This window comes from Camellia sinensis, chromosome 3 (assembly GCF_055761805.1).
Source record: "Camellia sinensis isolate YWXY chromosome 3, ASM5576180v1, whole genome shotgun sequence".
In the NCBI taxonomy this organism is placed as follows: Eukaryota; Viridiplantae; Streptophyta; class Magnoliopsida; order Ericales; family Theaceae; genus Camellia; species Camellia sinensis.
In genome coordinates, this window is record NC_138963.1 from 186,495,851 (window position 1) to 186,511,690 (window position 15,840).

Here is a 15,840-nt window from a genome sequence, read left to right on the forward strand (position 1 = left end):
AAGTCACATGCAGCCATTATGTTTTGAGTTGCATATCCTTTTCTACTTATTAAATGAGGTTGCTTATCTGGAGATATATATGCTTTGATGTGTGTTCCGTCAATTGCTCCAATACAATCCTATTATAAAATAGTTCATAAAATTATTTTTAGTCACAGATTATTAGAAATATCCGACCAACATTATTATATGCAACACCCAAGTTCCACTTGTAATTATTTTTTTACCTTGAAATGAGAATAATATTTGCGCTTGCTTCGAATATATAGATGCACACCATTTCTCGATTGAGGCTTTACCCAATCAATAGACATCATTGTAACAGCTTTTAACACCTTCTTGAAGTATTTTGAAATAGTCTCGTCGGAATGTTGAAATCTTTCTTGGGCATTTCTGTTTCGAATGTCACCGCCAACAATATACAAAAATATTTTAACCTGCTCCTGAATCGAGACTTTTTGTCTAGTTTCAAGGCCATGCTTTGTCTGTAACAAATCACACAATTGATAACATACCTCTCTTTCCATTCAAAAATTTTCAAATATTCTTGTCCGATTCCCTTCTTGTAATTCTACCATCTACTTCCTCCTTGTTAAACTAGATGTCCTACATAATTCTTTTATCAAATAATTTGTCGCATATGTCACTGCAGCCATTGCCGCCGTAGCTAAGAGCATATTACTATGTTGTTGGGTTTGCAATGTGCTGCATTCATCTTCAGTATCTTCATCATGGTGATCATCATTCCATTCGTCATCACTGTTACTCATTTCCAAAATACCTACCCATTTAGAGGCTTAGTTACTATTACAAGAATGACCTTACTTTATTGTAATTAGATTTTAGTTCAAATTAAGCATTATAAATCATCATGACTTCACGCAAAATTAAGAAACATCAAATTTTTAAAGAATAAATTAAACTTTTATTCTTATAGTTTAACTCAAATTTCATTTTTAATTTTAATAATTTAGTCCATACAATTTTACTCCAATTTTAATTAGGTTATTTCGTTCAATTTGGCTCAAAATGTATAAATGGAAAATTAGATTTTTTTTCTTTGTTATCCAAATGTGAAACCACAGAAGGCCTCACTAAGTTTTGATACACACCATCCAATTTATAATTAACTTAAAAAGGTCATCTGAAGATACTCCATTCCACCCATCAAATTAATAAAGAGAGAAAAGAATTGTGATTATGAATTAACTCCTATCATCTTTATTTTCAATGTTTTCCTTTTGTTTTCGAAAATAGAAACACTGATAAGTTCAATCACCCCTACCTATTGTTTCACATCATTTTATTTTCTACTAAAAAAAAAAAAAACTTCTAAAGGTATTTCTTAAAAAATAAATGTATATTTTTTAAAGGATGAAGCATTTTTTCTAAAAATACTTTCTCATATCTGTTGTTTGTTTACCACATATAATACACTAATGAAAATCTGACCTCACTCTTTTTTTAATTGCATGTTAGATGCAAATGATTTTGTATAAAATCTGACCTCACTCTTTTTTGTATAATATTTTTTAATTGCATTATGACGATGATCATTATATATAATATTTTTTTTTCATTATTTTGATAACGCTGCCTGTGCGGGAAATCCCACATCGGTCTGTGAGGGACTACTTTCCTACCTTTTAAGCAGACTGGCTCCTCTTACTTTGCATATGCCATTTCCCGCACACTGCCCATGTAAACGAATCTGCTGGAGCAAATTTGTGCCTTATTAATACATATAATTTACCCACATAGAAAAAAACTTTGCTTTCCCTAACTCCTGTGCAACCTATTATTTGGGAATTAAGAAGAGCAACAATAATGATAACCTTACAATTACCAAAAAGTGTATAGGCTGTGTTTTTAAGAGTTTACCTCTCTGTTATACAACAGCAACAGATTGAAATTCAAACCAGAAACATATCCAAATTCAGCACAACAATAGCAACAAATGGAAATTCAACATAGCAACAGATGGAAATTCAGCACAAAAAATAAATACAGCACAACAAACATAAGGTAATTCAACCTTTCTCATAACCAGCTGGAGAACATCTACATATATATAAAAGTCTTCATTATTCACCTACTATTCATATTCAAGATTGAATTCAACTAACATTCAATCATTCAACTAACATTCAACAAGTCAACCATTTATCTACCATTCAATTGAGAAAATGCCACCTACCCACCAACCATTCAACTAACAAAGTCCAACATAATCAAACTCCAACAAAATATTAATAAAAATCCAAATAATAATGAGTCCAACATAAAAGTCCAACATAGTCAATATTAAAAAAAGAAAAATAATAATAAGTCCAACACAACAGCCCACAATTAATAATAAAAGTTTTAATAAAGGTATTAAATATGAACTAATTAGGAAATTCAAAAACATCCAACTTCAGAAACAATTAGCCGCGATAACCTATGGTGGTCTTCTCCATCTCAATCTCCAACTTTAGAAACCTCAGGCGAACTTCATCCGTAGGAAAAGTTATGAAGCACCTATGACGCTTGTCTCGTAAGAACAATCTGGCAGCCCATACATACAGCTCATCATCCGGGGACACACCAGGGATGCTTTCCAACTTCGCCAAAAATTCTGCAATTGAAGGATATCTTGATGAGGTTTGTGTTGAAGTTGCTGAAGATGACTCAACCACATTGACTATACGATCAAGTGTCTTGATAAGCAGAGCTGCACTAGTAAATTTCTTCTTTGTCTTGCTGTTGGTTGATGAACCATCAGTGTTTGATGAACGCTTTTTGTTTAACTCGGAAGAATGAACCACCTCTAAATCATCGTCATCATGAAATTCAGCATCATGTGGGGTATGAAAGTCCTCCACAATCTCATCAGTGTGAGGCATAACCCTTGAGCTAGGGATGTATGCCCATTCCCCTGTAGCAGCTGCATCTAAGAATAGGATGTCTAAGTCTTCACTGAATTGCAACGGGATATGTCGAAATTTAGCAGCATCAGGATACCTCTGCAACAATTACAAAGGAAAATTTAACAATTTCAAGTAACAAATTTGGTCTGTTTAAACATAAAAAAAAAAAAAAACAGAATATAGTCATTAATTAGGAAGAATTGAATCCAAATCCTCTAAAATTGATTGGGAATTTAAAGATGTTATAAATGGCCATTGTCTTTAATTCTTAACACTATTGTGCACTTTGGTCCTAAATTCCCATCAACACAATCAAACAAACAGATAACTAGCATATAATGGAGAGCATGTTTGGTGATAGGGAAATCAAAGTCCTAAATAGTGTAAAGAATTGGCTTGTTTCTCTCAATTTAATAAATCAGCTTCCTACTTTGTTGTTTTACAGTTACAGAGAATGAAAAAACAAATATGTGCCTTTAGTCAATATGATTAAAGAAGCCCTGATTTGTGGTTTTGGATATAATGTTTATGTGCTACTAGCTTTCTAACATATTTTTCTGCAGAGTGTTAAGTTGGTCTAACTGTAAGGAGGAGAGTTGAGTAATGAAAGGTCTATGCAGGTTTGATGAGTGAAAGATGTAAGCTTAGAGAGTTGAGAGATAGGAGTCTCATATTGTTTTTCTAATTGTTTGTTGTTGCAGATTCTAAGCTGGCCCTTAGGTAAAGGATATTTTCAAAGAGGTGTGGTCACTTGCTATACCAACTTCAATGAAATAATTATCTGTCACAATAAGTATTTGTTTATACCAACCATTTGCTATACATATGGGATTCATAGCCAAAAAAATGTAGTGGTCATTCTTTTAAATAGTGGAGGCTCTAATCAAAGCACAAAAGAAATAAAGACAGACAAACTAAATCAGTGGCTAAGGAAAAGGGTATTAACAAGACATACCAAATCAAACAAGATGGAAGCCCAAAAAGAAACCACAAAATGTCACAAAGATGGTCCACTTTTTTGCATAAATTATTAAAACTTCACCACTTATATATTTATTTCAGTTTGGCCTCGTGGAAAGTGGTAACAATAGTTACAAACTTTTTTCTTATCAAAACAATCCTTACACTCAACAGTGCATGTGCTTGTGTGCTAGGAAGCTTACTTGAGCAATGCAATAATGAATTGAAACCAAACTTTGAATCCTTCCTGAACCACTATACTATAAATGGCCGTATCAATATCAAAAAGTGAAAAACCAAACTGACCTCTTTATATTTTTGTCTTGTTTATTTATCTTCTATTTGTGACCATGAATTGATTAAGGAAAATTCTCTATTAGTAATTGCCATTATTTGAACTCATCAAAAGAAGGGTAACAAATATCATGTATTTCACAAAAAAATTTTGTCAAGCAAGCACATAAACCATACAAGAAATATTTTCTGCCATGGATGTGAGGTCGGCACTACACCAGGGAAAGCATTTAAACTGCCCTTTCCTTCCAACTATAATAGTTACTAGAGAATGACATTTGTTTATACCAACTTCAATGAAATAATTATTAGATTAACAGATCAATCAAATACCTATTATGAATTTCCATTTTCTCCACAAACCCAATTTTCATAAGGATCAGAGGATTATTGCAAGATGTGTTTAAGAAAATCTATGGCATTATCAATTCAATTCATTTCCTTCTATTATAATACAAAAACTAGCAGAAAACTAAATGCTGATTCAAGATTTTGTCAACATTAAAACTGATTAGGCCAATCTTTAAATATATATAATATATATAATTTAAAAAAAAAATTGAACCAAAAATGATTTTGATTTTAACACTACAACAAACAAGTGAACAAGAATTGAGCAGAGATTGAACAAAAATTGAGTAGAAATTGAATAGAAATTGAGCAGAAATTGAGCAAAATTTAACAAGAACACTGAAAATTGAGCAGAAGAATCTTACTTGAGTACTCAGGTGTCGAACTCGTCCAACGGCTGCAAATGGTGGCTGGGAAAAAAAATAAACAAAAAGATGATGAAAATCGGAGAAGAAGAAGAAAACAAAGAAAGGAACATGGAGTGTGATCTGGTCTCTGTCTGTGTAAACCCTAACTCGATGTGTGTATACATATATATATATATATATATATATATCACAAACAAAAAGGCATGAACTCTAACCTTTTTGGTGCAGATCAACGGAAAACAGGGAGGAAAGGAGTTCGATCGGTTGATCTTGGAGATGTGGAGGAGTTTGATCGACTGCTGTGGAGGATCGTCTTCAGTCGGCAAGAGAGGAAATGAGAAGAGGAGTGTGAGGAGATGAGCGGGCTAGGGCAACAAGAGGGTTTATATAGTGGCAATTCTGTAATTGTTGAAGTTTTGGAGGGGCATTTTAGTCATGTCATCACCCATGAATCAACTGCGCGCTTAAGCTATAATTCATAAACATGCCTCGAGTTGCTTATAAATTTGAGCTGAAAATAGCTTTTTTAAAGCTATAATCTGTTAATATAAGTTGTACCAAACACAACATTATAGCTTAAATTAAGTCAAAAGCTCAAATAAGCTGCTTTTAAGTTATACCAAACAAGACTCACTTTATATAAGTAAAACAACTCATTTTTCCCCTTATTTTTCCGATGTGGGATTTTCAAATAAAAGTTAGCCAATAGAGATTTTCTTAATTGCTTAAAATTAAGAAAATCGAGAAAAATAATATGATATATTGAAATTCTCACAAGACTACTCACTAAATGGGATGAGAGTATAAGATTTACTTTATATAAGTAAAACAACTCATTTTTTTCCTTCTTTTCTTGATATGGAATTATCAAATAAAAGTTAGCCAATAGAGATTTTTTTAATTGTTTAAAAATTAAAAAAATCAAGAAAATTAGAATAAGGATTTGAAACTCTTAAAAGGCTTCTCACTAAAAAGTTCATTTTTCTTATATTATATATATATATATATGTTAAATACTCAAAAAAAAAAAAAATCAAAATTTCTACACAATATTCATATGGTGTGTGAGTCTCATATAGTATCAATTCTATTCATATGATTATTGTGTAAAATATTTGATAAATTTGTTTAGACTTTTAAGAAGTTGTTTGAGAAGTATTTTTTTAATAATTTTTTGACTTTTTAATTACAATGTGAGGTGAAAAAATTTAGTTAAAACTTTATTATTTAATTATTTTAAAATTGTCATTTTTATTAATTAATCAATTATGATAATTATAATTAATTAATTAAAACTTTTAAAATTTAAACTATATTGAATTGAAATATGTACAACACTATAATATTAAATGGGATGAGACTATAAGATTCACTTTGTATGAGTTAAACAACTCAATTTTTCTTTATTTTCCCAATGTGGGATTATCAAATAAAAACTAGCCAATGGAGAATTTTTTAATTGTTTAAAATTAAGAAAATCAATAAAATTAATATGAGATATTGAAACTCTTACAAGGCTCCTCATTAAATGGGATGAAAGTATAAGATTTACTTTATATGAGTAAAACAACTCATTTTTTTCCTTCTTTTTCCGATGTGAGATTATCAAATAAAAGTTAACCAATGGAGATTTTCTTAATTATTTAAAATTAAGAAAATCAGGAAAATTAGAATGAGGATTTAGAACTTTTAAAAGGCTTCTCACTAAAAAAATCCATTTTCTTTATATAATATATATATATATATATATATATTTATTTATAAACAGACAAAATAAATTAAAATAATCAATAAAATAAAATGTCACATCACTAATCATTTTTTTTTCACAAATATCACATCCAACTATAAAAAAAATCTACCTATCGTCGTAAATATAAAAATTTTAACCTACTAAAATAGTTAAAAACTAAAATAACCTATTAAAATAACTAACTTCCTAAACGATGCCATGTTTGGTTTCACATTTTGAACTCAATTTTACAAAAATTTAGCCTTTAAGTCTAAAAATTCAAAAAATGTTCCAAAATTTTATTAACAATTTGGGAAAAAGAAATTATGGGGTGGTTTAGCAAGTTGGATTTTAGCCTTTTTTGGATAAAATTTACAAAATGATAAAATAGACTAAAATAGCTAATAAGACAAAATATCATATCAAATCCATAATCATTTTACTTTTTCTCTCACGAATATCACATCTAACTAAAAAAAATCCAAGTATCTTCCTAAACACAAAAATTTTAACTTACTAAAATAGTCTTCTAAAATAACAACTCTCCAAACACCCACTATGTGTCCTTTATATTAAATGATTAGATATTTTCTGGAGAGACCCATTGAATTGGGCTTGGCTTTGGTCCAATCCACCATCGGACTGGACCGTGCTGTTGGACCCGTGGGGGTCCATCACGGGTCCCGTTTTGAAAATATGAACCGTTCAATGTATAGAACTCTTCGAGTACTATATCTCTGTGAAAAATCACGTTGATCGGATATCGATAGCTATGTGATCAAAATAGTTTTTTATCAACCGTTAATTTATTCACCGTCTATTTTTTTATACAAAACTAATTTGATCGCATAGCTATCGATATCCGATCAACGTGATTTTTCACAGGCATATAGTACTCGACGAGTTCTACATATTAAACTGTTCAGATTTTCAAAACGGGACCCGTAATGGACCCCTACCGATCCAACAGTACGGTCCAATCCGATAGCGAACTGGACCAAAGCCAGACCCTTTGAATTTACTTACAAAATTTAACTCCAACAATCAAACAATGGTCACTTTTCTAAAAATACTTTTTAAAATCAAATTCTAAAAATTAATTCAAAAAAGTGAAACTAAACGAGATAACTTAGGTCAAGTTTGGCATATTGAAAAAAAGTCAAAAAGTCAAAAAATTACTCAAAAAGTTAAAAAGTTAACACTATTCACTAAAAGTCAACAATTACGGTTGCACAACTCCCAATCCTAATTTTTCCCTACAAATCAATTTCTACAATTTTTTATTACACATTTTTTATAAAAAGTCAAAAAGTTAACCCAAACATCCATATTTTCTTCCTCAATTTTTTAGTCCAAAAAGACAAAAAATGCACTTATTTAAGACACTCCAAACAACCCCTTACTAATTTTATAAAATATTATAAATTTATGGGTAAATTACACTGACACCCCTTATGATTTAAGTTTAATACAAAATTTTCCTCATATTTGAAAAATTATATTTACCCCCTATCAGATTAAAATAACATATTTACCCATTACCCTTTATACATATAAAAAATAAAGTAATATAGATATTTTGTTCGTGTCATTTCAAAGGAAATAACAATCATCTTCTTTGCTTTAACTCACAAAAAAAATCAAGTTTTTTTATTTTTATTTTTACTAATTTTTTTTAATATCTTAAACAATTTTTTTTTTTTAGATACACCTAATGTAGATATATTTAAGAAGTATAATATTTTGTGGTTTTTTTTTTTAAATTCACCAAATATAAAAAGAAATAAAAAAAACGACAATGCTAGGTAGCTCAAATTTTTGTGGCTCAAATGGCTCAAATCTGTCAAAACGACGTCGTTTTGACAGATTTGAGCCATTTGAGCCACAAAAATTTGAGCTACCAAACATTTTCCTAAAAAAAAATACAAAAATTCAATGCGTAGGTTCTTTGGGATGTGGGTTGACTTTTTGACTATTTTAGTTTGGGGCTAAAAAGCCTTGTTTGGAATAAGTTTTTTGACTTTTTTGACTTTTGTGAGAGAAAAAATGAAATGATTATGGTTTGGATGTGGCATTTTGTTTTATTTGACTAAAAAGCTCATTTTGTCTTTTTGTGACTGTTTTAGCCAAAAAATCCTCCTTTAGCTTATGCCAAACGCGGGCATCATCTTATTTTGTTGTATTCAATGGATTTTTTTCAATTTTGTTGTACAAATTTTATACTTTTTAAATATATCTAGATTAAATTGATTTAATTTAGATAAAATAGTGGAAGTAAAAATGAAAAATTATATTCATATATAAAAAGTATAAAAATGTTGTGATAGTGATGTTGTTGTAAATATAAATCATATTTATGATTGTTTTGTTTTAAAGTAAAAGACCACTATTAAGTTATATTATTGTGTTTGAAAATTCTATAAAAATTTATGTTTATATATCATCACTCAATAAAAATATGTTAATGTAGAATTTAATAATAAAAAATTTTAGAATGCAGTCATGATGATGGAAAGAATAAATGGTAAAAAAGAGAGCAAGATGGTCATTTAAAAAATTTTAAGGTATGACATTAACAATTCAGAAGGTAATTTATAATGAGGTTGCAAACCTTAAGGAGGGAAATGTAATTTTTCAAATGTGAGGAACGATCTATATTAAACAGAAACCTCAGGAGGTGTCAATGTAATTTACCCCAAATTTATTATGGAAAAGTTTATAATTTTAATTGTTAAAGTTGGTAAAATTTAACATTAATTTGAAATTGTTTTTGAAAATATACACTGATTTGACATTTTCTCAAAATAAAATAAATGGTAAGAAATATGCTTTTACTTTCATATCCCTTGTTTTTAAAATATAATAAATAATAAAAAAAATTTAGAAAATAATGAGACCAAAAAATTTATAACTCTTGAAATTCATGTTTTGTTTCCCGTCAAATTATAAAAATGTTTCTCGTCAAAATATAAAAATTAGGGAAACTTCTATTTACATACAACCAATCTCCTTCACTCAAATTATCCTTTTAAAATTTCAGCAATGCTACAGACCCCCACTGGGGATGACCCCCAGTGACCCCCCAGTGCCACGTGTCGGCCTGGGGTTGGCTGAAAACTCAAAAAAAAAAAAAAAAAACTATTTTTTTTTGGACCAATGGGAGGTGACCCCAGTACCCCCACTGGGGGTCCAAAGCTTTATTCTTAAAATTTTATTGAATTATTATTGTGCTTATAAGGAAATTAGCATTGACACCTTCCCTCCCAACCCACTGTCGACAATTGTCACCTTCTCTCAACCCTACTATCTTGGCCCCTTCACAGGGAGCAAGGATCTTCTCCTTATCTTTCCTACTTCACTTACTTCACTTTCTCCTTACAATGGTCAAGATTTATTTTAAGAGAATTTAATGGTGTAGATCATTCTAAAAAAATTATTTTTTAATTTTTAATAAAGTAATCCAAGTCATTAAATTCTTTTAGGATGAATCTTAAGCATTACAAGGAGGAAGTGAAGGAGGGAATGCAAGGAGGGAATCCATGCTCCTTCGTAGGTACTCTATCATTATAAAATTAAAGAGTAATGTTAGACATATCAAATTTTTTATCAAATATATTTATCAAATGTTTTTATGAACGTAAGATTCATATTTATGTGAGACATTTAATAAAATTTTTGATAAAAAAATCAGGAGCTCTAGCATTTTTCTGAACTAAAATATCTGAAGTGTGAGAAATAAGAAGAAGAAGAATGAAATGAAGTGAGGTGTGATGAAGAGCGACAATAAACGAGGAAAGGATTGACCGGGGAAGGGTGGGTAATTGGAAAGGTTAAAAACACGATAGTAGAGAGGAAATGATTGGGCTAGCCAATAGAGGTGGCCATTTGTATCTTGTTAGTGATTTTTTTTTTTTAAGTTATGCCAAGACTTTACATTCAAGTCTGTGTTGCGTAGACAAATTTAAAAAATAAAATAAAATTTAAAAAATTAACACAAAAGAAGAAGGGCACCGAAGTCATAAATTTAAATTTAGATTTTTTTTATCTAAAAGTCTAAGCGTTAAAATATTAAGACATAAAGACAAACTTTTGCAAAATGACCAAAATAGCTGTAACGATCCCATCACGTATAATGATTAGCATTTAATTAATTAAAGAGATTTGAAATTTAATTGCCAATTATTCTAATTTAATCTGAGATTTACGAAGATTATGGAGATTGATTCATATATGGTTCTATTAAGGATTTATTTTGGAATTAGAAATTGAAAACCTAAATGGCTCAAGAAAATACAAATAGTGAATTGAATTATTTAAACTTCGAGTATCGGAGCATATGGGAGTTTAATTAAATATTCAATTCAGATCTATAAAACTAAAATTTGATTAATTGGGTCCGAATTGGAGTTAATTAAGTTATACGAATTAGGAATTAAGATTATTATGAATTAAATTTAATTATGAGGCGTTCAATTGATTATGTAATTTATTGATGAAGATTTTGAAATTTAAGCTGAAATTGAAGGACCTAATGATTTGGGAAACCAAAATTGATGATGGCAAAAGTTTAATTTAATATTTGGAGCCTTCGAGAGAGTTTGATTAAAATCTGATTTAGAATGGTAAAAATTAAATATAATTAATTGGGCCTTAATTGTAATCAATTAGACTAATTAAATTATGTTAGACGTGTAATTAGTTATGATTAATTAAATTAAGTGCTATTCAAGTGTTAATTACAATTGGTTGGGATTAAGTGATGATTAAGTAAATTAATGTGTAATTGGTGTGCCAAACTAATCCTATTCAATTAAAATGATGTGCAATTAGTAAGTTAGGTTAATTCTAATTAATTATAAAAAAAGAAGAGTTGAGAACAATTGAGAGGGATGAAGAATTCAGTTTGCTGGGGCAATGTTTACTTATATGTGAGAAGAGAGAGAGAGGAAGTACTCAATTTATTTGTGGCTGGAGCATTGAGTTGAGAACTCTAAACAGAGTTGGTGAACCGTACGGACAGAAAAGAGAGAGAGAGAGCGCTTCATTATCTATATATATCCATACATTGTGGTTAAATTAGCTCGAGCAACCCAGGGGTGAGTGGCAACTTAGTAAGGGTCTGAGGTTTAAGTCCCTAGGTCTTGGGTTCAACTCCCTTCTGGGCCAATCTTTTGGGCGTAGCACAGTTGGTTAGGAGGTTGACCTCAAGAATGCCTTATCAGCTACTTGGTGTGGGTTTAATTCTCCCCCGCTGTGCGAGTCCTGACTTAAGTGGAGCTTGCCTTGGGAGGTCGGGACAAGCTTCCTGCCTTGGACCTGCGGGAGAGTGGGAGGATTTTCCTGTAACAAAAAAAAAAAAATAGCTCGAGCAAACCTGGGAAAGGTTAAAGAAAGGAAGAAGAATAAGATGGAAAAATGGAAGAACATCGAGAAGTTTATCAAATTAAAGATTAAAGGTAAGGATTCAAGCTTGAATTTTGTAGAATCCTTATATTACACTTGAATTAAAGATGAGTTTGGGTTCAATTTCATATAATTTGAAAAAAAAAATTAGAAAACAAAGATGAAGAAATTAAGGTAGGTTCATGGTTATGAAAATTAATTATTTTGGATTTGTTGATGTAGTCCTGGATAAATTAAGCCTCATTGTTACATGCATGGGAAAACTCTGCAAGATTAATACTTCAATTAAACATGCATTGTAGAATTTCAAGGTTTTGAGATTTTAATTCATGTCTAAAAGGTTTATGGATTTGAATTTGGGTCTAATATGAACAAAATTAATAATAATCCAAATTAGAGCTATTCTAATTAAAATTATTTAGTTTTGATCTTAATTTCATACATGCAAAGTTTCATTACTTCAATTTCATGATTTAAAGGAAAATAAAAAGAGCTTGAAGTCAATTTTATGTAATTAAAAAGAAAATGAGAAATTGGAGCTATGTTCAAATTTATGGAAATTAAATTAGAAATTAATTACTTTGGATTTGAATTTAATTGTCTTAATATGAAAACGAGTTTTAATTGTACATTCATTATGATTTTTTCAAGAGTTTTGAAAGTTTAATTCATATTTTAAAATTTGTGAGTTTGAAATTGGGTTGATATGCAGAACATAAATTAAATCTAAATTTGAACAAATTTAGAAATAAATTATAATTTATATTAGAGAATCAAAAATTAGTTTGATTTTGATTTAAATCTCTTACATGTAAATATTTTGAAAGGGCTTTATAGCTTTAATTTATGTTTTATAAAACAAAGAAGAATGTTGGAATTGTTATACTCATGAAATTATTAGTTTTAATCTTAATGATCAAAGATATTTTTGTATTAGAAATTGACTTTTGTCATAGGTTCATCTTTATTAATAAAATTACATGTTTGAATTGGTTCCTACAAGAGTTTAAGTTTTGAAAATGTGTTTAGAAATTATTTGTTGATTTTAACAACACAGGAAATTTGCTGGCTGCACGAGCGGAAAAGCCGCCGCTTGAGCGAACATTAAGGCCAACCAGTATTTTTATAAGCTTTGCAATTTTCAGCATATTTTGAAAAATTGCATTTAATTCGCATTTTTTTATTTTCATCTCTATTCAAAGCATTCTAGACATGATTTATAGCTCAATAAGGATTAATAAGCTAACAATCAACATTAATTAGTTGATTAAGGAATAAATCATTAACTTAGTAATACTTGATTAAGAAACCAAGTAAGAAATTGGTTTATTCAGAAAAGAATGATTTAGTAATAAAAAGGGTTTGTGAAATGAGAACCCGATTCATTTAACTGAAGAAAGGATAAGCATGGTAGACCTTCGGATTATTTAGACAGAAAACAAGAAAGTCAAGTTTGATCAAGAAAGTAATATTGTGCTTCAATGTGTATATATTATGCGTTTGTGTAGGTCACGCGTTATTATCTGCCTGATCTGTCTGATCTGCTTCTGCTGTTATCTGTGAGTAATAACTTTATAAAGTTATGTTCAATCATAAGTATTTTCTGAATGATAATAGATGATCTGTTTCTGAAATATTAGTTTCTGTATGAATGAATGGTTGTCCAATGTTTTTGAAATGTATTCGTGGCATTCTTAGCTTCAGATGATATCTGTTATCTGTTCTGTTACGTCCTAATTATGGGTCAACTGTACATCTCATAAGCCAACTGATACGGATCCTTATGTGTACGTCCCATTTATGGGCCAATTGTACGTCTCATGAGCCAATTGTACCGTCTTCGTGCACGAGAGTCAACTGTATGTCTTTATGGCCGTCCCTCTATGGGTCAACTGTTTCTGCTAGTGCTAATGAATGTACCACGTATGATTACCTGCAAATTCTAATTATGAATATGATTCTGAATTTGTATCTGTTATGAACTATGATTTCTGAACATGATTATGAATCCATTTCTGATAACTACTGAATTTTGTTTTTTGTAACTGTTATGGACAACATTCATTAAACCCTTTATTCTATTATTATTCACTGAGCTCCAGCTCACTGTTTATATATATATAGGTGATCAGGCGCGTGACTAGGCTTAGAGGCGTCTTCCTAGAATCAGTTTTTGTCAGCCAACCTATGTGCTTCCCGTGGAGGTTCCAAATATATCAAGTGGTAATGGCTACGTGATTTGAAGTTTAAGTTTTGTCTTCTTGTTTGGTTAAACAAGTCTTTGTGTATTTTGTAAATTGGACTAAGTCCATTTTTGTCTAATCTGTATATATATGATGACGTAAGAATGATGTGTATATATGTATGTAAAAGTTTAAAAAAAAATTATGTCTCATATAAGTCTGCACAACTCAATGGACGTTGTATATTTGTTATTTGCTTCCACTAGCCCCTAATATTTTGATTTCTGCTTAAAAGGCCTTCAGGTAATCCACGGTTTACTGGCCGGTTACGACGCTAAACCTATAGGGGCCGATTTGGGTTGTGACAGAGTGGTATCAGAGTACAAGTTAATACCTCACACACCTATCCATTGAGCATTAGAATGTCTAGAATGAATTTAAGTTTTGTGCATCCATAAATATGTATATATGTTTGTGTAATACGTTTAAGTATTGAAACTAAGAATTAAGGGCTATTGTGGACTTTTGATAATTATAAGGAAACTGGAATGTGTTGAATCAGTTTAGCATTGAGGCTAAAAGTTAAGAATTATGGTGAAATTTCTGAAATTTCTACTGTTATAAGAAAATCAGAATATTTGACTAGTATGTTAGTGAGAATAAGTATGTTGATTTGTGGAAGCATAGTATTATGCAGAATTAGAATCTTTAATGAAAGTCATGAAAGCTATATGGGTTATATGTCAAATTGGACTATGAGAATATTTGGGAATTAAGGAATTTGATGACCAATAAAGTATGTGAAACTATGGTAACCGAGGATGAGAAAGTTATTTGATATGTTAGATGACATATTTTGGCAGGAACCTATCATGTGAAATGTTAAACCGTAGAGTCTCATGCCTTTGTTGAACAACCTTGAAAGTCCGATTAAAATCACGTTTGGCCAGCGTAGCTTCAAATCGAAAATTCTTGGTAAATTCTATGGGAATGAATAGGTTACCCTACCAGTGTCCTTATATGCCTATATGTGTATGTCTACTTGTATATGATATGTGCTTTGTGTTATAATCTAAGTTGGCTAAATTAACCCAAGTGTTTTCAACCATCATCTTGTGTTTAACCATTTTCTTCTGTCATTAGGAAAATATGGTGAAAAGTGTGAAGGAAGTAGGAGTTGAATCCTTATCGAAGCGCCTAGACAAAGTAGAAAAAGTGTTAGAGAATATGATGAAAGCTATGCAAACATGTCATGAGAAAATACAAGATCAAAAGAAAAAGCTAAGTGTGAAATCAATGAAGGGACCAAAGAATATGTTTGAGAGTTTGTGATAAGAGAGACGAGCAATCTTAAGCAAGGTCGTAAAAGAAGTAAACCTACCCCAACATACCTAATATGTCTCAAACGTCATAAACAATTATGTTATCGACTCACAGGAGCATGCTTTAGATGTGGAGTAAACCTACCCCAATATACCCCTTCTTATACATATACGCATAGAACAAGGAGTATCTATCTGTTTAACCTATTTGGAATTTTATTCTTTTTTTCTCTCTTTATCTTTCTATGTCTCTGTCTTTGTCTCTCGTTCTCTCTTACACACTCCTTCTCTTGTCTATCACTCTCCACCACCACCCCA

At 30.4% G+C, this 15,840-nt stretch overlaps 1 protein-coding gene and 1 long non-coding RNA gene across 2 annotated transcripts in view; both read right to left on the reverse strand.

Annotated features, from left to right (window-relative positions):
* Positions 1-554: 554 nt before the first annotated feature.
* LOC145822990 (uncharacterized) lies at positions 555-2,018 on the reverse strand. The gene is made up of 3 exons (XR_014364999.1): positions 1,882-2,018; positions 1,644-1,711; positions 555-781 (listed from the first exon to the last, which is right to left on the reverse strand). It is a non-coding gene; the product is annotated as an uncharacterized LOC145822990 (long non-coding RNA).
* A 210-nt stretch (positions 2,019-2,228) lies between these two features.
* The window catches only part of LOC114287941 (uncharacterized), a 43,654-nt gene continuing 30,042 nt past the window's right edge, over positions 2,229-15,840 (reverse strand). The window contains exons 3-5 of the mRNA XM_082918691.1: positions 5,098-5,247; positions 4,880-4,924; positions 2,229-3,005 (exon numbers count right to left, since the gene is read on the reverse strand). Coding sequence (XP_082774817.1) covers positions 2,427-3,005; positions 4,880-4,924; positions 5,098-5,247 — 774 coding nt within the window. The 3' untranslated portion in view covers positions 2,229-2,426. The remainder of the gene's footprint in view (positions 3,006-4,879; positions 4,925-5,097; positions 5,248-15,840) is intronic.